This window comes from Vigna unguiculata, chromosome 11, assembly GCF_004118075.2.
Source record: "Vigna unguiculata cultivar IT97K-499-35 chromosome 11, ASM411807v1, whole genome shotgun sequence".
In the NCBI taxonomy this organism is placed as follows: domain Eukaryota; kingdom Viridiplantae; phylum Streptophyta; class Magnoliopsida; order Fabales; family Fabaceae; genus Vigna; species Vigna unguiculata.
This window is the reverse complement of record NC_040289.1, coordinates 35,880,000-35,904,141: the sequence shown is the minus strand read 5'-3', so window position 1 is coordinate 35,904,141 and position 24,142 is coordinate 35,880,000. Positions and strand designations below refer to the sequence as shown.

Sequence of the window (24,142 nt, the reverse complement as noted above, 5' to 3'; positions counted from 1 at the left end):
CCAGTTTATCCATTTTATCTAATTTGTCATGAGTCATGCCAAATAGGGAAACAAAGACGTAGTTCGTTTTCTTGTAATGTCTTACGACGTGTTTTGTCTCCTTTTGTCTTGGTTCATTCTGACAATTTGGGACCTACCCATGTTAAGTCTAGTTTAGGATTTCAGTATTTTGTTACTCTTATTAATGATTATTCAAGATGTACTTAATTATTTTTAATGAAAAATCATTATGAGTTGTTTTCTATATTTCAATCCTTTTACAACGAAGTTAAAAATCAATTTGGGATTTCTGTTTAAACTTTGTCACTTGTGTGTCAGCCCCATAACTCTTTTTCTGTTTAACCATTCTAAATCAACAGAGACTGCTAACCAAACAACTGTCAAATTCATGAACCAAAAACATCCCACACACATCTTGTAGCCAGTTTGTGTAAGTCATGTGCCACCTAGCCAGCTTGATTCATCATGCTGATTGTCGCATTTACTACTTGTTACACATATGCTTCCATTGTACTTGGGCTAAGAGCCATGTGTCAAGAGGTGTCAGTTTAGTTCTTTATTTCTATTGCAACTAATCCTAAAGCAGATCAGATTCAATCCTTAACTCTAGCTAATTCTGAACTCAAGTTATTTAACATAGTTTGTAGTCTTTTATAAAATAGATTTTAAACCCAACTTTGGCATGATATTTTGTTACTACTAATCATAAAGCTTCTTGATCCGACAACGATGGCAACTGTTGTTTTTTATAAAATAAATATTAAACTTAACTCAACTTCATCAAACTTGCTTATAAAGTGAAATTTGTACTCACATATTATAATTTGATAATATCTCTATTCAATGTGGGATCTCCAAGACCCACATGACACCGAGAACTAGACATCTCAAGCGCGAAACGAAACATTTGTGAGTATTTCTATGGCAGTCCAATAGTGGGTAGCTTAATAGATCAACCAAGCCTCACTTTGGTAGACTCCATTACCATCTTAAAAGTAAACATTAAGTCTAACTCAACCTCCCAAAACTTGTTTGTAAAGTAAGGTTTGGACTTAATTATGTTTACTTTGATTAAACCATATCTCTAGTCAACATAAAATCTTTATCATAATCCCTTCACCAGAACTAACACAAGGAAAATTCTCCAACTCAAATCATAATTTCTCATCCAATCATTCTAAAACATGTTGAAAAGAAACTTTGGTGGTAGAAACAACAAATCATGGTCTTATAACATTTGTATAACATTTCTCCAAATTGCACCATGTTACTTCCTAGGTAATGATCAAGTTTCGATAAAGTGAATCTGGCAACAAGATGACCAAATTTGTATGTGCCTCCTCTCTTCTATTTGGATTCTCTTTTGTAAGACAATTGCACTCAAGCTAATATAAATTTTTCCTAGCATGAATTTTTCCTACCATGAAGGCCCGACCCATTCTCTCCCAACCCCAACCTAATCTCTTATCAAACCCTGCTCAACTCCTGGTCCATGGCCTTTGGGGACCCAGCTCAGTTCCATCATTTTGTGGATATAACTATATCACTTGTGTACATGCACCACTTGGTTTACTTCTGAAAAACTAACTTGTCAACTAATTAGGAATATTATACATATCTTTATTTAAATCTTGAATTATTTTGGTTTATTTGGTTTCTATATAGTTCCCTATCTAGATAAGATTTATACACCAGAATGCTCAATTTCAGCTCCTGGTTGTTGTTCTTATAATTATTTATTAGGTAATTGATAATTATTAATTAAGGATCCTTTATTTTTAATAGGCCAAATTATGCTAGTCCTTGAAATTTGAGGTGAATTTGGTTTTCATCTCCTAAATTTACAAAAAGTTCATTTTAGGGTCCAAAAACATACTTTGTTTTCAAATTTGAGGAATTAAAGTGGTTTTGCTAAACTATGAGGAACCCAATTCAAGAATTAAAACCATAATTCTTTTGAAAACATATTATAGTCTCTCAGGTTTATTGCTTAGGGACTAAAAATGCATTTTTTATAATATTTGAGAAACTAGAATGATTCTTTTCACATTTGGACAACCTAAATTGGATTCACTGCAAATTTCAAGAACTAAAAACACAATTAAGCCATTTATATTTTATTTATTAGGATAGTCAATAAATAAATACGATACAACTAATTAAGGACTTCTTCATCTTTATTTTATCAATCAAAACAGATGTTAATAAATCCTATTCATTAGGGATACCTTTGTATGCCTTTTTAAAGGATGGGCTTGGTTTTCAAGAAAACATTCTTGGTTTTTAGGAGACTTGAGAAAAATAAAAAGAGAGAATATATTGTAAAAAGTTTCTACAAACAAGCCTCTCTTAAGTTCTTATATTCATATAGAAATTATAGATTAATCAGAGATGCAATGAAAGAGAGAAAAGAGTAGAAAACAAGTATAATCACCTCTACGACCCTAGGTAGAGATAGGTACAACTCAAAACAACCTTTTAATAAAGGCTTTTTCTAAGCCTATTTTGAGATTATTCTAACACTCTCTTTCAAGTTGAAATATACAAATTTGTTTGGACCAAACCTGGAAAGAATAAATTCAATCCAATGTCCTCTCAGATTTGCAAGAAGATAACTAGATCCGACAAAACCCCAGAAAAAAAATCCTGCACTATATTTTTTGAATAAAATGAGAGTCGATTTCTCTGTGTTTGGTGTTCCCATAGAACACAAGAATGGAAAAAATGTGGAGAGCTACTTCATTATCAACATACATCTTCATTTGTTCTTCTTCAATTGTTCTTGATGGAACTGTTTTACTTATATAAATTTACAAGTGAGAGATGTTACTGTCCTATATTCAAATTCAAATTCAGTAGTTGAACGATCAACTTCATTTTGTTCCATACTTTTCCCAGAAATTTCCTGCACCAAAAATTTGTAACCTATAGTACAGCGTCTATCTACAGGAGATCCTGAACATCACAATACCTACATATTTCGAATTCCAATACCTTCATTAACAAACCTTGTGCTCAAGAAATTTTGGTATCTTTGAATAGGAATGACAACATTCCAATCATCAATACAAGGAGTCTACATGATCTGACTAACACAAACTGCAAAGGACATATCAGGTCTAGTAATAGTAAAATAAATAAGTTTTCCAACAAATATTTTATATCTTTTGTTAAGAAATAGACTTTAAAACTAACTCTATCCCACAAAACTGACTTGTAAAGTGAAGTTTGCATTCACTTATATGTTGTAAATTGGCTCATCTCTAGTTGATGTGAGACTTCCAACACACTTGTCTCATGTCGAGGCATATACATCTCGAGCGTGGAACTAGACATTAATGGGTGGTCCGATAGCGAGTGCAACAATAGACCCAACAACAAACTTCATTAGGATGTACTCTAAGTCATAGTTCTGATATGTTAAAAAGTGAACTTTAAGCTTAACGCAATCACACAAAACCGGCTTGTAATGTGAGGTTTGCATTCACTTATATACTATAAATTGACCTTATCTCTAGTCGATGTGAGACTTCTGACACACCTGCCTCACCCCGAGGCATTAATTTTTTATTTGGGTCAATAGGACTACTCATTGGTATACACTCAATCACACCCATCTCTTTTAGCATATCAAAGCCACATTTCCATTAAAATATTAAAATGCCTTCCTTTGATTGGGCCACATCAATGCCCAAAATACATTTGATATATCTAAGAACCTTGGTCTAAAAATGATAGCAGAAGTCTTCCTTTAGCTACGACATTCTAGCAATATCATTGTTTGTAATCAATATATCACCAACATACATCATCAAGTAAACACATTTTCCAAGTGAGGTATGACTCATGATATGCCACAATTACATTTTAGCCTTAAGGTTTGAACAACATGGCTAAATTTTCTAAACCAAGTACGTGACGATTGCTCGAGACCATAAAGAGAGCAATAAAGCTTACAAACGGTTGAATATGTGAAAACTAGGTATAGGGTTCATCTCCCTTGTGTTAAAAATACACATAGGGTAATGTATTATTAATAATAAAGAAAATATGGGCTAAACCCAAATACAAATAATTATGTAAAATAACATACGACACAATATATCTAACACTCCCTTTCAAGCTTGTGCATATAAATCGTGCGCATTAGGTTTGTTACAAATATAATCAATTCTAGGTTCATGTAAAGACTTAGTAAAAATGTATGTTAATTGATCACCTGAGTTAACAAACTCAGTTTTGATGTCTCCAGATATAATATTTTCTCAAATGAAATGAGAGTCAATCTCAATGTGTTTGGTCCACTCATGAACGACAAGATATAGCTAATATGAAGAGTAACATGATTGTCACATATAAGTGTCATTTGAGTGACATCTCCAAATTGCAACTCTTTAACCAATTGTTCAAGCCAAACAAGTTCACAAGTGGATAAGGCCATAGCTCTACATTCTTCTTTTGCACTATATCTTGCCACAACACTATGTTTCTTGATCTTCCAAGAGATCAAGTTACCACCAATGGAGACATAATATCCGAAAGTAGATCTTCTATCAGAAGTTGATTCCTGTCGAATCAACATCTGAATAATAAAGAACTTTTGTACTGTTATTGGAATCATATAACAAACCTTTTCCAAGAGATCCTTTGATGTATTTTACTAAACGAATGACTGCATTGCAATGATCTTCATATGGGGAATTGAGGAATTGGCTCATTACACTGATTGCAAAGGAAATGACAGGCTGAGTAAAAGTTAAATAATTCAATTTTTCAACTAATCTTCTATATTGCTCAGGATCGGAGAAACTCTCCCCTTGATTTGATAGGAGTTTGGTATCAATATCCATGGGTGTGTCAACAGATTTAGAATTCATTAACCCAGTTTCCTCCAAAATATCCAATGCATACTTATTTTGAGATATAACAATACCATTATTAAATTGTGTTACCTTAATACCCAAGAAATATATGAGTTTGTCAAGATTTGGACAAGCCATACTCCCCCTGAGAAACAAACCTAAGAGGTTGCTTTATATAGACTTCCTCCTCTAAATCACCATGAAGAAAAACATTTTTAATATCAAATTAATGAAGAGGCAAATGACAATTAGTTGTCATGGCAAAGGAAACATGAACAATAATCATTTTGGCCATCAAATGGAAATCTCAGTGTATCCTCCGACCACTAATATAGGCTTGAGACAATCAACTTAACCATTATGTACAACTTTAATGCATAAACCTAGTGACATCCAACATCCTTTAATATAATAGATGATTCTAAAGTAATATTCTCTATCCATATGTAGGTACACCATCATCATTTGCTATCGTAATGAGTTGTTCTCAATTCATTTTGACATGAATTGAAAAGCAAAGGGAATGGAGTCATGTGATCAATCTACTGTTGAATCAAGAATGTAAACACCTTGAGACACATGACCAATTGTATTGAATGAACTCTTATTTTTCACATATTGGGTACAAAATATAAAGGACTTACTCATTAATTCAATCATTGTTCTCAGACGATCAAGTTCCTCCTTATAAGCTTTCATTTCAACATCTAATTGAGGTAGAGCAATGGATTGGTATGTTTCTTCTGGTTTGAGTTAGTATTGCCAACCCATCTTTGTGGGGTTCCTTTGTTGTCTCCTTGTTCTGTAGGAGTTTATCTCTTCCATGGAGTTTGAAACATGTTTCCTTAGTATGCCCATATCTTTTTATGGTATGAACATTAATATCTATGGTTGCCTTTTGCCAATGAAATCCTCCAAGTTTGATCCCTTAAAGAAACCATTTCGTATTGTCATGATGGCAAGCCCATCTTGGAGATTCCTTCTTTAAGCATAAATACCCTCTCAGTTTTTTCTTCCCTTACAATAAAAAATACTTTCGATAGAGGAGGCAAATTTTCCTTACCTAATATTTGTACCCTAAGTAGATTATATTCATGGTTCAAGCCATGTAAGAATTTTAAAGATTTTTCCTCTTCCGTTACTTCACATGTGTGGTTGCATGTGTGGTTGCATCTATTTTGCACATTTTTCAAATTTTGGTGCTAATCTAGTTCAATCCACAATCCATTCAAAATTTTGTGATATTCTTATACAAAGAGAGAACTAAGCACCTTGCTCTCAATGTCATAGTAGGTACCAAAATCCATCTTCAAAGAAAGTGTTATTTATGTCATCCCATATCTCTTAAGCTGAGAAATAGAACATATGGTTTTGACTTATCTTAGGAACCACAGATTGCCACATCTGAGTCATGATCGATGAATCTTCATTATCCCAAATCACAAAGTTAAGTCATTTGACCCCGGTCCTCCACCATAAATGCAGTTTAATCTTGATCATCTCTTTAAAATCCTCTAAATATACTAGCTTCCCTGCAAATAAGTCAGGTCATCAAGCCGATAGGAACCCACCATATATGGAAGATCATTTGGACCCAAAGGGATGAATTTCACCTCAAAGATTTGGTCTTATGAGCCTAAGAGGGCAAGTTTGATCCTTGCTGGAGCTAGGATACGTGAGTAGGCTACATGTGATAATATTGGTGGTGGTGCATGACAACACTTGGTGACACGATTGTTGGCATAGCGGTCACCAGTGTGGGCACACCTTTCTTGACCACCCCTACCTCAAAGGGCAAGGACAGCAACAGTTGTTTATGTGGCAGCGGAAACAGAGCTCCCAATATCAGGAGTTCTGCTACCAACTTGAACTATGCGAGGAAATAGAATGATTTGATTGATAACAATCACACAAATTACATTTTCACCACCTTTATTTACAACAATCAAACATTCTAAAGTAAAGAAATAAAATAAGCTGAAATGAATAGGAAGATTCTGAAGATATTTCTCTCCTAATTACTATGAAGATATTGAGGATATTTTTATCCCAATAATCCTCTATTTACAACAGTTTATATTCAAAACACAGATATATAAAAGATCATTTAATATTCAAGTGGAAGAATGAAGTAATTCTCTATGATAAAACAATGTTGAAATTAGTTACAGTAATGCCTGAGACAAATGTAAATCAACTCACACTGTGGCATCTTCTCCAGACATGCTGCCAGAGATTTTTAAGTTCATTCCTCCGAATAGGTTTCACTAAAAAGTCAACAGCGCCTTTTGATAAACACTTAAAGACGATACCCATAGAATCATGAGACGACATCACTGCATGCATTTGAACATGTGCAATTAAAGAAACACCACATGAGCAATAGTCATTGAAAATATATTCTTAAATTTGTGCCAAAATATAACTTTGGTACACTACTTACTAATCACAGGGATATTCTTCAGTGTTTTGTGGTTCATGATCTTGCACAAAAGACCTATTCCAGACAAAATAGGCATAGCTACCTCTGTTAAGACAAGACCGATGCAATTTTCTGGATCTTCTAGGACTTTCCAGGCTTGAAGACCATTGGAAACAGCAGTAACTGTAATAGATGAAGAACATGGATTTTATGAATTTCGGTGTTTGTTGTTTGAGCTCCTACTTCTAGAGAGACAATTCGGTTCATATTAAAACAAAATAAATATAAAGACACGATTAAAGTCACCCCAGGCCCAAAATCTGATTATTAACAGTTTGTACGCAAAAAGATTGTAACTAACTAACATCAGCGCTGGAAACTAGGAAGCATCATTCTCACCTTTCAGCTTAACATTTACCATCAACACAGGATCATTCCCTTCATATAGGAGCTATCTTTCACATTTCAAAATAAAATACGCAAGAATATATCTCTCAAATAACCACAGAACAGATTAAAATACATTAACTGAAAGGTTGTATACCAATGCTGGGACCCCTTGGGTGGATAAATAGCCAAGAATCATTCAACGGTAAGAATAAAGCAAGACTGTGTAATAAATGCATAAAACATAGAACCCATCAGAAAGTTTAAACTTACTGACTTTATATATATATCAAAAACCATACTTTGTGTGTGTGTGTGTACACACGTTGATACAAATGCATTCAAGCTACAATCATAAATATAAAAATCATACAATTCATGATTTGAAATGTACAATATGATTCAACAAGCTATCAATTCATAGCATAAGATGAATCAAGAATGACTTTAAATCTTACAATACATGAATAAATTGGTTCAATTTCATATCATTGATACAAATCACATGATTCCAACAAAAAAAAAATTCTTTTTCCCACTTGTTTTTCACCAATTCTCAAGAAATAAACTAGAAATTCATATACGCTAAAATTGTTAAACGAAAAGGAATCGAAGAAGCAAACTTGAATTTATTTTATTTGATTATTGAATTACTTTGTTTTTCACTCACTCATGCAATGTGTGGACTCTATTTGGATTTCATTGCTTTGTTTCCATTCTTCCAAAATAGAGAATTCACAAACACAAATTGAACTATAATTTCATTTAGTAAAAGCTATGGTTAAGTTTTTTTATCCGTTTTTACTTTAAAAGTGTCATATTGAACACTATATATCATCTATATGGTGCTTAAAAAGTTGGTTCTTCTTGCTCTTGAATCTTACAATTCAATCCATATTATGACAACATTAGCTTGGAAAAAAAATTTGAATCATAAGTTATAATCTTGTTACTAAGGCATAACTGACCACAAAGACAGCATAAATACCTTCGTAACTACAATTGCGTAAAAGAGCACGCACAACATGGCGTGTTGAATCATCATCCTCCACCAGCAAAACTTTTATTGATCTCACAGGGAGAAATCTCTCCCAGCAAATGACTGGCCCTTGAGGTGGTTGCTGTGAAACCTGCAAGCTCCCATTGATTTGAATCAGACCCCTCAATCTATTGTTTCCATCTTGACTCAGCTTATTAAATCTTGGGTTATCTTCTGTTGATGATCCAGAACTTACCCCTCCATTGGCTACTCCACAATTGAGGCTTTTTTTGTCAAAAATCATATGATTATGTTCTGCCAAACCTCTTTTCCCTTTCCCAACATTATTGTTCATTGGACCAGCCTATATCAACCACACTGAAAAAACATTGTGAGGAATTAACACACAAATTCAACACCCTCGTCAGGTGAGTCATGGATTCCCCACATCTCAAGCACTTCAACTATCAATTTCTGCAATTAACAACCCTATCCATCAGTCAAGTCAGGACTTTTATAATACTTATAATAATTATGAAATAAACAAAAAATACCCTATACCTGAGCATACTCCACAGGCCAAAACAAATTTATACCCACACAAATATCATGGGAGTAAATCAGAATTTGCATACGGTAATTGTTAACAGACTTTACATGACAAAAACCTACACTTCGTAATAAACGCAAAGTTGTGATTCAAAAAGTTAAGATGGAAAATATAGATCCATACCTCCAAACTCCAGCCCCCAGACAGAAATCAAAAGCTCAAAACAAATATTCATATCAAATTTAATGAAAAGGAACGACAACCTGTTCCTGCACCAAAGAACTCTTAAAGCTTTTGTCTCAGCACAAGGTAAACTTCCCATTCATACCGATATCCTGTTAAATTAATATAATAAGTAAACTTAATTAACAGCCCTATTCCTTACATAAATAGAGACAGTTCACATATTATTTTCCATGGAGATTCCAGCAGACTTCAGAAATTCGAATAGTTAGTGGCTTATTTAATACGGCAACATAAAACAAAGAAAGTCCAAAACTACAACCTAAATATCCTCTTTCTTTACTTCCTTTTTTTAAAAGTGATTTCCATCTAATTTGCATATCACCGGATAGATGCACTGCTTTTATTTACTAAATTTGATGCAAAAATTATAATTACACTGAGACGCATCGTAGATTATTTTACACGAATATATTAGCTCGGACCTCATAAATTAGGGAAGGAAACCAAATTCAAACTTAAAAAGGTTAATGTCTCTTACAAATATAGCAATGAACTTTTACTTATCCACACCAAACAAAACACGAAAAAAAAAATCCATAAAGTACAATCTAAAACCGCGTTTTCAACCGCTTATTTTATGTTCAGTAAAACCAAAATAGCAAGAGAGGCACAAAAATTAAAAACACCAAATTCACAGGACCACGAAACCAACCTTCAGAGCTTCACTGACAAGAACCAGACCTCCATTTGCTAGCTCGATGCAGCAACTTGGAAAAAACAATCCAACACCAAAAAAAATCAAAAATCGTAACAGTCAGAGCTCCAATCTCGTTTCCAAAATAGAGCAAAACAAAAATCACAACAGCAAAAATAAATAAATAAATCACAATCAAAGAAAGAAACTCAGCAACTGAGGTAACAAGGTTCTAACATTTCTCTCAAAGCTTTTCTTTTCTTTTCTTTTTCTTTTCTTTTCGTTTCGAATTCGGCGAAAAACGATTTTCTATGCAAAACACTTGACTGGCAGAGAAATAGCGAAGCCAAAAGGTTAAGAGAGAGTGGGGGAGAAGATATTATTCTGAGCACGCTGACGTGTACAAAATGAAGGCGTGAATGGCTCGGAACTCCACGTAGGACGCTGGGCCCGCGTGACGTGGCGCGTTGGAGACGCGTTGATTGCGTGACGTGGACAAAATCAAAAGCCGCGAGGTTATGTGCACCCTTCCGAATCTAATACGATCTTCCAGATCTGGATCCCACCACGTGGCTCACTCGCCTCGCGTATAAAGGTTCTCCCCTCAAACCCACAAGCCCCGAAACGCCGTCGTTTACTTCACACACCGCACCAAATTATCCATTCAGCACATGATTAGGTTACTCTTATTTAATTATTCATTACAAAATTCATAATAATTGTAATAATCATTATTCCAATTTTTATGAAATAATAACAATATTATTATTATTAAATATTACCTACCATGCTTGTCTTGTAGTATTTGTGTCTTTTATGCGTTATAATTGTATATGAAATTATATAGCTTCTTCTAATACGGATTTTTTTATTGAATATTTAAATTGTTGAATTGAAAAATGTTAGGAACTCTCACGATAAGACTAGTTTTGGTGTGTTTAAAATATTATACGGACTAAAATTAAAATTAAATTATAATATATAAATGGATATCAACCTCATTTTCTAAATCGATTTTATATGATTGAATTATTTGTAAAGTTAATTTTTTAATAAAACATAATTATGTTAGGTGATATATTGATTTATAAAAAATAAAACCAATGATTGTAAGAGATGAGAAAAATGACACAGATGTTACATTACTTTTACATTAGAGGAGGAGAATGAGAAGTACATATCTTTATTTATTCATATGGTCCTAAGGAATTTATCCTAGGTTTGAAAGGAAGTTGCATAGTTGAAATTCTTCTTTGAGGGAGTGTATATGACTGTCGTATGTGTCAATTGCTATTATGGTGTGTATGTTTCATCGTTATTTTATTGAATCTACATTGGATTTTAAGGTTGTTATGTAGCAAATATGTTGGAATTGGACGAGAATGTATGGCTGATTTTCTTTAACTGAAAAAGAAGTAAATTCTTCTACTAGTTTTGGTGATACAAAATCAAGTTCAGTTTTTACAAGAAATAATGGAAGACTATTTTGGGAATGGTTTATATTAGACATGTCTAAAAATTGTTTAGCCATAATGGGATATCTCTTACGTAAAAACTAATCTTTCAATCAATCATAAATTGTTGTGTAACATTATTTGTGATAAATTTACGTAGTTGATAAAGATACATACTTTTCACTTGATATTAATTCATACGTTGATATTACAAGTATCACAAATTTTCTGATATACATAAGATGAATGCACTCATTTATTTTGCACATCTAAAAATTCTTCATATATGTAAGGAAAGAAGAAGAGAAAATGATAATAAAAGATAAAGTAGACATGGTTATGTTGTGTTATGTGTGTGTGAAGTCAGACAAATCCCTCCGATATTTCTAGTATAAGAATGCTAGTGGCTGAGAAAGTGAGAATCTTTTTCACAAAGAGACATGCATTGTAACTAGTTGAAATTAAGGAAGAAAAGACATTAAGTTGTTGAACACAACATTAATAAGAAATGAGTTCAACCCACACATAAAAAATTGATACCAACTCCAATCCAAAATCTTAAGACAATGAGTTTACTAATCTTTTTCCTTATACATTACTCAACTTTCTTATTATTTTTATTCAATGTGAGACTTAAACTCATTCTTAAATTTTCCAACACTAGGATGCACAGTTGAAATGTGCAGGTTAATTTGTTAGATCGAGCTCTTACCACAAAGCCAAAAGTTATATTTCTAGTCATAGCACAACACAACTATTTCTACTTAAGAGCATAACGGTATAAGCGTCACGATAAGATTGTGATTTGACCCACATGACTTTTACCATGAGACAATTGATATCATCTGCAGCAACATAATTGTGACTGTGATAGTATTAAAGTTCCAAAAATGATCCATTGGCATGATGGTGTATATGAATTGATTAGAAATGGTGACGTGGGTTTTAGAAACCTTAATGTTGATTTTGGTGAGAAATTGAGGAATCTAGAAAAGTTAATGGTGAAAAAGAAAAAGAGTGGAAAAAATAACAAGAGTAGAGAAAAATCATGTTGGACCATTGGGATTCTTTTATGACTTAACTTATTGTTGCAACCTTTTGAAAATCATGTGTTGTCTACTTTATGAGAATAGAATATATTGTTGTTCATAAGATGTAACAAAACTTGAGAACCACATATTTGCAACAACTTTCCATAAGGGGAATCTAATTGTACGGGTGCATGACCACATCATGGATAAAGTTAGAAGCAACAAATAGTAAACAACCTTTAGATCTCACGCACGAGAACTATGTCCCATGGAATTTTGGTTTGTATTATATCAAGGTATAAACTATCTGATTCAGTTTCATGGAATAGTGATTTTCAACAAAACATTGGATAAGGTCTAACGTGTGAATCTCTCTGACAAACTCATCAAATTATGAACACTTATTTGGATTTAACTCTTGGAGTGTCCAAAGAGTGCTCTTTTTATCATTCTTTTCACATAACAAGTGATCTTCAAATAAAATTGCTATACATAAGAAGTGTTATAATAATACAATTTTTTAACACATGCACTTTTTTTTACTATCTAGATAAAGTTTAATGAAAGGTAAAGGGCTTCTTAAGTGAGAAGTAGGATTAAATAATATAATTTATAAAAAAAAAAAATAGTAAGTCAAAAATGTATTTGATAAAGTGGTGTTATTATCTGATGAGTGTTTTATGTTAAGGTGTATGTGTGCAAAAATTAAATGAATTAGGAAATAAAGGTTGAATTTAAGTGAAAAAAAAATTGTTAAGAAGGAAAATTTTACGAAATATAACGGTGAATTAGATTTTTGATAGAAAAAGAATAACATTAACAAAACTAGTAACACTTCGCAATAATATAATGATGATAAACAATGAAATTAAATAAAATATTAAACCGAGGTGATTGACTTATTTTCTGATTTATTATTAATGTTTATTTTCATTAAGAATGAATGAAGATGATATTAAAAAATCAAGTTTAAAATTATTCAAATTACTAGAAATTAAGTTTATGTTTAATTTATCTTCCAAACAAAAAAAAGTGCTTGTAAAATAAGAATTATTCTTATTTATATACTGTAAATTGTTTTGAATATTATCCATTTATAAACAGTAAATTATTGTTATGCTTAATCATTTATTCTAAAGATTATTATTTCTTTATAAATTATAATTTTTTTCTTATTTCTAGTCAATTTAGAGTTTTTAACCCACATAATGAAATAAGACGAATTGAATTGGGTTTTATTTTATTTCGCCCTACATTTATCATTTTCTTCTGCTACGATTTAAGATTATTATCATGATTTGTAACTTTATTTTAGTTATGACAGTTTGTTAACTCAATTTCGTTTTAATTTATATCATTTCACTTACTACTGTATAGAAACCTGGAGATGCCAAAAGACCACAATAAAGTTAAAATAAAAAAATAAAAAAACTGATTTTTTACAAAACAATAAAAATATAATCTCTAAAATGATAACTATTTTTAAGCAGGATATACGGAAAATGTCTTAATGAAAAAGATAAAAAATCAAATAGTTGTGAGTACAAACTATAGGTTGATTATTAATACTAGGACTATGAAAAGAAATTAGTAAAAAATAAATTACTTATAATCTATTATATCTTAAACAATTTAATAATATTAAAGTTTTTTCAATGATTTTTTTTATTTGAATTCAAGAAAAAATAGATTCTTATTTTATGAAAAATTGAACAAAAATTATTATTAGAGAATATTGATTTTGTCAATAAAAAAATATTTTTGAAAAATGAAATAAATATAAAACATTTTTACTTAAAATTCATGTAAAAAAATCGTAAGCGTGTCCTTTTGTTTCATGGGAAAACGGGACGATGGTGCAAAGGGGTAAGGAAAATTCAAAAAGTTTAATTGTTCTTTCTTTTGGTGCAATGTGCAAGGAAAGAATAAAGGAGACTCTGAGTTCAATTAAAATTTTGTTTTTTTTAACTGAAAAATAAACCTCTATAACTATATTTTTGAGATGTGTTTGTTCTTTACATCTTTTTTCCTGGCCTTTTATTTTTTCATATTCAAATAAAGTTGAATTTTTTTTTTAAATTTTATCTTTTAATAAATATGTTTTTTAAATTAAAATAGATAAAACTTATAATTTTATTTTTATTTACCTAAGACGTGTGTTTCCACCGGTTTCTAATCAGTAACCTGAAAATCGTTACTTTTATCCATTTTATTTATAAACCAAACAAAATCGTGTAATATTACTTTTCCTTTTCGAAAAGAAGAATGATCTTTTGAGCAAAACTGGGAATTAAGGAATATTAAGAAAAATAACAAGAAAACTAAGATTTATCATTATTTATATATTAATTTATAACGATGTATAAAGATATTATTAAAAAGAGGTTAAATATTTTTATGACCTTTTTAATTGTGAGTGAGAATATGAATTAATTTCCTTTCAAAATTGTCACTTAATTTAATTTTCAACTTTTGAAATGCATGTAAATAGTACAGATAATATTATAAGATGCTCATTTTAAATGTCAACTTAACTTAACAAAATTTTGTTAAAAATATTATATTCATATTTTTAAAAATTTATAAAAATTAAATTAGGTCAGAATTTTAAGAAAGACTAATTCCCATTTTTTTCTCAAAATTAAGATATAAAAAACATATTTAACTATACAAAATTTATTTTAGAATATAGTATAAATGAATTCTGATTTTATTAATCTTTAATGGGAAAATAAAAAAGTAATTTTAAAGACAAACTTTTATTTTTTTTAAACTTGAGATGCGAAACTTGGGTTGATACACTCAATAATTTAATTTCATTTAGGAATCTAGACATAAACAATTTAAATATATATATATATATATATATATATATATATATATTAATATTAGAAGAACATAATCATCATGGAACTTCAAAATTAATAATCATACCTCAAATATAATGATTAACCTAGTAATATTATTGTAAAGAACTTTGAGATCGGAATATATGTAATCTTAACTATTTGATTTTATTTATAAGTTTTATTATTTTTTTCAATATTATTTTCTCATAATTTTTTTATAAATTTATTACTTCATTTCTCTTTATTTTTATGAATCAATTATATTTTGTTTAGAATAGGTTTTTCTCTTCCTTAAATTCCAAAATCTTATTTTATTCTTAAACGTGCATGCAATATTAGATCTAGTTAAATGAATTTCTACTAAGTTTGGTTAATAGTGATATTTTTTGTTTGTAAATTAAGATCTTCAATAACAAGTTAGAACTTTCTTATCTTAATTGTGCGCTCTTCTTTGAAAAACACAAGTCAACAATATAGAAAAGTTAATATGTTAATGTGTTTTATATAATTAAATGGTTTAATCAAGTTAGAATATTATAATTTAGTATATGTGGATACTCGTAGCTGAGTACTTGAACTTAATGAGTATGTTGAACATGAAATCCTAAGTTTTTGTATATTTGATTTATGAAATTGTAAATTTGGATTGAAGGAATAGTTTTAGCATTCTTGTAATGGAATTAACTTAATAGTTTCCAAAGTAATCTTAAATTGGTATTAAATTGCACACTTTGACTTCGTATGGTCAAAAATTAGTTAGAATGGTTTGAATACGGAAATAATGTTTCAAGTTAAGCATTTTAAACTTGATAGGACAGTAGTTTTAGGTTAAAAAAAATTTGAATGGATTTTTGGAATATGCTTTGTAAACATTGTAAAATGACAAATTATGCATAAGTTGGGTGAATTTTAGAAAACATTGTTCTTGAGCTTGAATACACTCAATGAATCATAATTTGCTCGGTAGAAGAGTATAAATTTGCTCACCATATCAAAATTTTTAAGAAAAAATTAAAGAGTCATTGGAGAAAAACTTTTATTAAATTTTGCTCAATGATTTTATAGTGTTCTTTTTTTAATAATCTTCATGAAAGATGTAGCCTTGGATGTTAAGTGTATTATAGGCTTTGAAAGCATTCAAAAAATATCTACAGCTTTAATTATGATTATTTTAGTGAGTAGAAGTCAGGCTTAATGTTTTGGTTGAAATTATTGCGATTTTTTAACTTTTTAACTAAGTAAATGATTATTTGAAAAGTTGAAGTATTCATAAGTATTCATAATGATTAGCAAAAAGTTATTTTTGGATATTCTAAAAAGGTTGCATTCCTTCTAAATGGTTTTTATTCTCATCCGAAAAAGTTAAAAAGTTATATTTACATGAAGTTATTTTCTAACCTCACCATAACTTCCATTTTTTTTACTTTGCTTATTTTAAAAAATAAAAAGCATTGGGAATCGCGGTAAATACAACAGAATTAGATAGACATATGTTTTAAACATGTCTATAAATCACACTCCAATAACAATATTCTCAGGAATATACATAACTAGAAACAGTATCCAATTATAATATTTAAAAAATATTATTGATAGATTATGGAAGCTATAAAATTAATTTAATAATAAAAATTGAAAAGAAAATGAGAAAGGTCGTTAGTTTCACTCTTTTATTAACATTTAGAAGATATAAAATTAGTTTAAAAAATTTACAAATACGAATAAGATTGAATATTATATTTTCAGTTATAAAATTATACCTAATTGCACATTTTGTCCCAAATTGAAATTTTAGCGTCAATAATCCACATGTATTGTACACGTAATACACCAAAATACAAAGTAATATAAACAGTGGTACATGTACGGTGTTCTGTTACTGATTTAAACGACGTTACGGAAAATGATTAAATTAAACACAAATTACGAAAATGATGACCATTTTAAATATTTAATAAGAATGAAGATCATCCACAGTAAAATTTACAAAAATGAGGACAAAAAAACTATTGAAGTCTATATATTGAGTTAAACATGAGGCTCTTAAAAATAGTTGAAGAAACCTTTTAGTCCACATATATATATTCCGTGGGTCTCAATTCTCAATAACTTCCACAAGTGAAGTGAAGTGAATGTAATCCTCCAGAGTGTAGGGAGTTTCTGTTTTTTTATTTTATTTTGTACTTATAAAATGTTTTAATATTTTTAATTTATTGTTTACTATGAATATTTCTGCAAAAAATAAAAATAAAAAAGGCTGTGTTTAATATTTCTATATAAATATTTTGAAAATATATAATATTTTTATAATTAAAAATGGAACATGAGTAAATGTCTTTTAATCTCATTTTATGTTAGATTTTGATAAATGGTAATGTCCTAAAAAAGGTTCCATGAATCTAGAGTTTGGATATTCGAGTGCAAGCTGTATCGTAAACATAACCCACATTCGTTATAATAGGTACTCTTTGTGGGCATGACGGTTTCATGCATTAGCATCATTCCCCCTCCATTTCTATTTCATTTTTTCTTTTGGAAATATTTTTTTTTAAATAGTCAGCAATTTACATAGTAATTTATAAAATTATAAATTATTAGTTTTTAAAATATTTATTATTATGAATAAAAAATTATAATTTATCTTTAAAATTAATTATTATAATTTTGGTTACCAAAAAAAATTAGTTACTAAAAATTAACTACTTAGTTTTAGTTACCAAAATAACCGGTAATCAATTATAATTTTTCATTTATAATAGTGATTATTTTAGTAATCAATAATTTTTAATTTTGTAAATTGATATCTAAATTTGTTATTATAGTGATTAATTATTTTTTGTTTTTAAAATTGATTTTTAACTAGATATTTTCATGTAGTGGTTGTTGTAATAGTGATAAATTTTACTTATGTGTAATTTTTTTATTTGATATTTATTTAAATGATATTGGGTATTTTATTTTGATGTTTATAAAATTATGATTTTTTGTTATATCGAAGAAAATCATTATTTTTTTACATTAAAATTTTGATAACATGATCATATTTCTATAATTTTATTTGTTGTGATATAAATTATATATTTATTGTAGATCAGGATAAAAATAACTATCAATTTTTACTTTGAAGACGTAATAAATATTGTCAAATACTTATTCATCACGTTCTACTATCTTCCTAATTATGAAAAATCAACTTCAAAAGGTTTAAATTGATGAAGTTAAGAAAATCAAAGATTTTTACTTCATAATTTTTTTAGCATAAATCCATAAAAAATCTATATAAGTAATGATTTTTTTGAAAAGAAGTGTACCTTTCTTACTCAAATACTAATAAAATTATATTTATTGGTTTAATTTATCCTTAATAAGCAGTATAACCATCACCAATTTTCAATAACTTTTAATCGGTTTGTATTTTAACTACCATTTAATCAAATAAAACGAAAATGTCACATTTATTATAGACTACTCAAAGTCAAAATCACCAATTAAATTTATTTAAACATCAATTAATATATACGCTCTTTAAAAAAAATCACATAAAAAACAAAGCGTCTTTTTGTTTGGTTTAATAATGAAAAGGCAAGCTATGGGTCAACTTCCAAGCAAAACCATACACTTTATTGATAATCAACACCTATCACCATAAACAAACTCCAATACTTGATGATTATTTGAATTCAAATTTTAAAAATAAAAATGACAAAAAATGCAAACTAGAATCATAAAATTAAAAAAATAAAATAAAGGATTTTAGTGTTAGACTAAAAGACGAGGTTGAACAAAACCAAAAAGGGTGAATTAATTTGAAGTTAGAATTTTTACTTTTAAAACTTCTAATTATTCAAAATTTGTTTTTAATAAATTTTAAGATTATATCAAACTGAAATAACAAATATCCAAATATTAATCTTTTAGAAAGTGTATAAATATTTAATCACGGTAACAGTGAAATAAAGGGATTAGGAAATAGAGAAAGTCATACACGAATCATCAAAACCTTCGTCTAATGGTTAATCACCTCAAAATAAGTGATTACAAATTATTTTAAACTAAAATTACAACTACCAATACAAAGTGAGATATCCAACAAAGATAATGAAAAGTAAGCCTTCGGTTATTCAAACATTCAATACCTATTAACAATAATTCTTCTAATAGATGTACACAGACACAACACAAATTCGATTGTCAATTTAAATAGCAACACATTATGAATCCAATTCTTCCAAAGTTCAGCTTTTACAAAATAAAGGGTAAAGCAATAATCATAAATTACAAAAGTCATTAATATAATAAAATTCCGTGTATGCAAATTAACTTAATTAAAATGATCAAAGTCAAAGTTTTCTCAACAAGAATCATCCCTCTCAACTTTATCTTCGGAAGTGAATCTCACAACCAATCTAGTGGAGCCAAATTCCACAAGTGGAACTAGCAAGCTGTGATCGCCATAACTCTGTAATTTGAAGGAAAAGACAGTTTACGAGTACCAAAACAGAATCCAAAGTTCAGAAAACGCAACAGAAGTGTGTATAAAGTTCAAAAGTGAAAACATATAACGAAACAAAACTTCTATTATAACCACCCAAAAATAAAAACCACTATATTGTGGCTTATCTTCAATAACTTCTGTGTAACTACTATATTTGGATATTTATACAATGCAAAGCCAAAAAGACAAAGGCTTAGGCCTTGGAAGCATATGCCCCTCTTATGCATAACAAGCACCAACGCTTTGTGGGTACCATAATCCTCTCAAAGAAATAAAAAAGGTAAATGAAAGTTGCCCTCTCAAGGCAACAACTGGAATGGGAGAACCTATCTCCCTCACCACTTCCATTACAGAATCACATGCTGCACTTGCAACTCCAAACCTAATAAAGCAATTTATAACATGTTTGATAGAAATAGAACCTTTACCACCCAACTCCAAACCTGAATAATGAAATTCCATATAAAAACCTATTTTGTCAAGGCCCGAGGCTATTCCAACATCTGATCCTGGCTGAAGTTTAGAGACTCTCTCCATATGAGCTCCTTTATGTCTTCTTCGTTAAGAGTTGTCTGTTCGAAATCAAAGATGAAAGGAGTTGGGCAAACGGGCTCCTCGTTGATCTCATGAAGACTTGCCATATATGGGTGATTTAGTGCTTCTTCGACTATGCAAAAAAGTAAAACTTATGAAGAAATGAAAGAACATGATAAAAGAGATAAAGGGTAAAACGTGTTTTAGCCTTTAAGGTCTTCCGAGATTTGGTCTAAATTGATTTTAGTCCCCACCATTTTAAAACCGTAGTTTTGGTTCTTTTACATCTGAAATGTGGTGGGTTGTCTATAGAGAAGTATAGAATTGAGAAAAAATGTACCACATTAGGAAATACAAGATCTAAAACAACCGTTTTAAAGGCATATATACTACAACCAATTTTGACTGCATACTGAGGGAGTTAAACTTATTTTACACAAACTTAACGGTTTACTAAAAGAAAAAAAAAAGGAGGTATACCAGTTATTCGCTTGGAGGGATCAAAGACCAACATTTTCTCAGCAAGATCAATTGCTAACGGGGACGTATCAGGAAACCGCTCAGCAAAAGACCGCTTCTCTATATGTGGAAGCTGCTTAACATATTTCTTTGCATTATCACTTCTGAGGAACCCAAGATCCGAGTCATTTGGTGAACCTAATAACTGTTTCGAGAGATGATTATGAGGACTTTGTTCATCAAGATTTAATCATTTGTAAGCTTGAATTAACTATCAATACTAATTAAAAGATACTTCAGAAGACAAGGATCCTGGCATGCTAAGCTAAACTTTGCTGCCAATTCAACATGCAACCAGGTATTGAAGAGAAAAGATCAATACCTCAGTTATAAGGGCCAACTGCTGAACATAATCTTTACCAGGAAATAAAGGCTCCCTTCTGATTATCTCCATTAAAATACAACCAACCGACCAAATGTCAATAGCAGCAGTATATTCTGAACAATTCAATAACAATTCAGGGGCCCTGTACCAACGAGTGACAACATATTCTGTCATAAAATCCGTCTCTGAGGTTGTTCTGGCAAGCCCAAAGTCACATATTTTGAGATCACAGTTTGCGTTGAGAAGTAAATTGCTTGGTTTTAAATCTCGGTGCAAAACATTTGCAGAATGTATGTACTTCAATCCTCGCAGGAGTTGATATAAAAAGTACTACAGTGACATTGAAAACACAATTTAAGTTTTATGAACTACAAAGATACAAATCAAATAAAACCACGAAATTTAAATTTGTAGGGTAATGATTCATAATCAGTTTCAAGGAAAAAACATCAGAAGATCTGATGCTGGTTACTGAATTATTCAAGGTTCTCGAACAACAATAGATAGCATCGTAAACAGATGCAGCACCAAATGACCAATTTAACAGTTCCATTTTCTCATTAGCATCCTTGATAATTTTTGTTTTAATAACAACTTTCTAATATCACTCGAGTAGTTAGATTTCTTTTTCATTTGTCTTAGATCGTTAATATCAAGAAGTCAACTTAGGTTCCAACTAATCCAAGTTGAGCCAGTGGACTCACGAGTTATACTAGCACTTACTCTCTTCAACACTCAGTCACACCCAAAACTTCATTTAAGAAAAACAAACTTCTTATCATATCGCTTGGATTAAATTCTTGGTGGTAGTTAGGTTACATTAACAAATGAGAAGAAACATTCGATTAAATTAGATTCTCCTCCCATACCATCAAACACGGTCACTAACAAGTAACAACTACTGAACCAAAGAGTCAAAATGTCACATAACATTCAATGCCAAAAAATACGGGGATAGGGACGAATTAAACTTATCTTCATCACTATTAAATGCTTCGTCCAGTATGGTACTTTATATAATCACTTTCCGTGAATCCTTCAAACATAATACCTTTTTCCCACATTAAACTCCAGTAAGTAAGCACCAAAGAGCCCGTTGAGTGGCGGTCATTACAACAAACAAGACAACAAATATCTCCACATATTTTTGCCTTGATTATATAGATATCCTCCTCATGAGACAATACTACTCGAATTGGACAAGACAACTCTAGCTAGCTCCTAGTATTTACTGCATTTATATTCTCAAACTCGAAATTACTGGTTAAACTGAAACATTATCATGTAATTGATTCATATGGTCAGAGGTTCAAGCATGTCCACATTATCCACTAAAGAACAGAACAAATATACTATAAATATAAACTCCCACTGTGTTGTATTATTACTATAATATCTCACCGTTATCCCTGAAGCTAGGTCTTAGACACCCTCTTAAATGTCACAACACTTTTTTCTCATACTAAATCTCAATCACTCCTCTGACGCGTGCACACTTACGTTTGTTTCAAGTCAAACATTCCAAACAATTAGTCACCACCACCACCACTCAGCAATAACCACAACCACTTAACTCCTCACCTGACAGTGCTCATCAGTGAGAGCCTGATTAGACTGTATAATCTGATGCAAATCGGTGTCCATCAACTCATACACAATATACACATCATTGAAATTCTCCCTCTCCGCTGGCCGAATTATGTCCTTAATTTTAATTATCTGCACAATAACAAAGCAAAACGAACCAAATAAAACATCATTAAAGAAAACACAAATCATCGTTATTTTAATATCTAAAAATCACAGCAAACAAAAAAAAAAAAACGCACGTTATCATGTTCCATGTGGCAGAGAAGCTTGATTTCCCTGAGCGTCCTCTTCGCATCGATCCTGTTGTCAAACGCATTCCCAATCTTCTTAATCGCAACTCCTTCTTCGGTCTCCGAATTCGTCGCGCAGCTGTAAATTTATTCAAAATTCAAAAATCACTTTGATCAATTAAATTAATTAACAAACTAAATTAATCGAATAAAATAGCGAAAGAGAGAAGAACGAACCAAACGATGCCGTATGCGCCCCTACCAACGGGTTGAAGAGGCGGTGCGTACTTCGCATAGACTTCGAAAACGTTGCCTAAGATGTTGTAGCGCAAGTACTTGCCTCCGTGAACTGGAATCCCTTTCCCATTCGGTTTCTCAGATTCAGCGTTGTTTTCCATTTCCTTTTGTTTCTCTGCACACACACTGAAGTGAGCAAGGAAAGTGAGTGAGAATTGAGGATTCAGGTTTTCAGAATAAGATTATTATTAGGTCCACTTTCGCACAGTGATTTCAATGGCTTTTGCTTTTTGGCGTTGGACTTTTCAAATTTAATTTCAAATGTTCGAATCTTCCTCGTTGTTCTTCATCAGAATTATCTTTCGAAATTGAATCGTGTGAATGAAATCCCGCTCCTTTTCTTGCAGATTTTTTTTTTCATTTTGTAAAACAAACACGGTACATGTAAAGGACGAGGAGGCCCAGAGAGAAGTCCTGAATGTACCACTGAGTTACGGCCATTTTTTTATGCACCCCCACAGTTTCCGTGTACACTCCAGAGGTTGGTTAAAAGACCAAACTACCCTATTTTTTGTTTTCACCCCTTCTTATCATTTCACATTTTGTGGGTTCTAACTTGGGTTTATGAGACACCGAACGATAAACGCGCATTCAAATATGTAAGCCTTAGAAAGCAAAGACTTTAAATTACTCGTTTATAGACAATTGTAATAAATAATTTGGCACTATTTATTAAAGGATAATAATAAACACAGTGGACCATAAATAACGTTACGTTCACGATAGTTAAAAGCTACA

General features: G+C 30.7%; 2 protein-coding genes across 3 annotated transcripts in view; both read right to left on the bottom strand.

The window, feature by feature from the left end:
* The window catches only part of LOC114168800 (two-component response regulator-like APRR3), a 28,895-nt gene extending 18,476 nt beyond the window's left edge, over positions 1-10,419 (bottom strand). Inside the window, 5 exon segments of the mRNA XM_028053756.1 lie at positions 7,065-7,198; positions 7,306-7,467; positions 8,660-8,956; positions 8,959-9,124; positions 10,099-10,419. Of these exon segments, the coding sequence (XP_027909557.1) occupies positions 7,065-7,198; positions 7,306-7,467; positions 8,660-8,956; positions 8,959-8,995 (630 nt within the window). The 5' untranslated portion in view covers positions 8,996-9,124; positions 10,099-10,419.
* A 9,576-nt stretch (positions 10,420-19,995) lies between these two features.
* LOC114168443 (mitogen-activated protein kinase homolog NTF6-like) lies at positions 19,996-23,739 on the bottom strand. Of its 2 annotated transcripts, XM_028053258.1 has the most exons (7): positions 23,611-23,739; positions 23,345-23,530; positions 23,117-23,246; positions 22,869-23,006; positions 21,285-21,617; positions 20,924-21,107; positions 19,996-20,576 (listed from the first exon to the last, which is right to left on the bottom strand). In XM_028053258.1, the coding sequence occupies exons 2-7, from the start codon at positions 23,503-23,505 to the stop codon at positions 20,401-20,403; spliced, it is 1,122 nt and encodes a 373-aa protein (XP_027909059.1). In that variant the 5' UTR covers positions 23,506-23,530; positions 23,611-23,739; the 3' UTR covers positions 19,996-20,400. The 2 variants fall into 2 exon arrangements, with proteins under 2 accessions (XP_027909059.1, XP_027909058.1); XM_028053257.1 differs by having other exon boundaries at positions 23,345-23,724.
* Positions 23,740-24,142: the final 403 nt, after the last annotated feature.

Coding starts and splice junctions, on each gene's coding strand:
- LOC114168443 (XM_028053258.1), bottom strand. CDS start 23,505: ATGGAAAACAACGCTGAATCTGAGAAACCGAATGGGAAAGGGATTCCA. Junction 23,247..23,344: donor GGCGCATACGGCATCGTTTG/GTTCGTTCTTCT, acceptor ATAAATTTACAG/CTGCGCGACGAATTCGGAGA. Junction 21,618..22,868: donor TCACTGATGAGCACTGTCAG/GTGAGGAGTTAA, acceptor ATGTCACTGTAG/TACTTTTTATATCAACTCCT.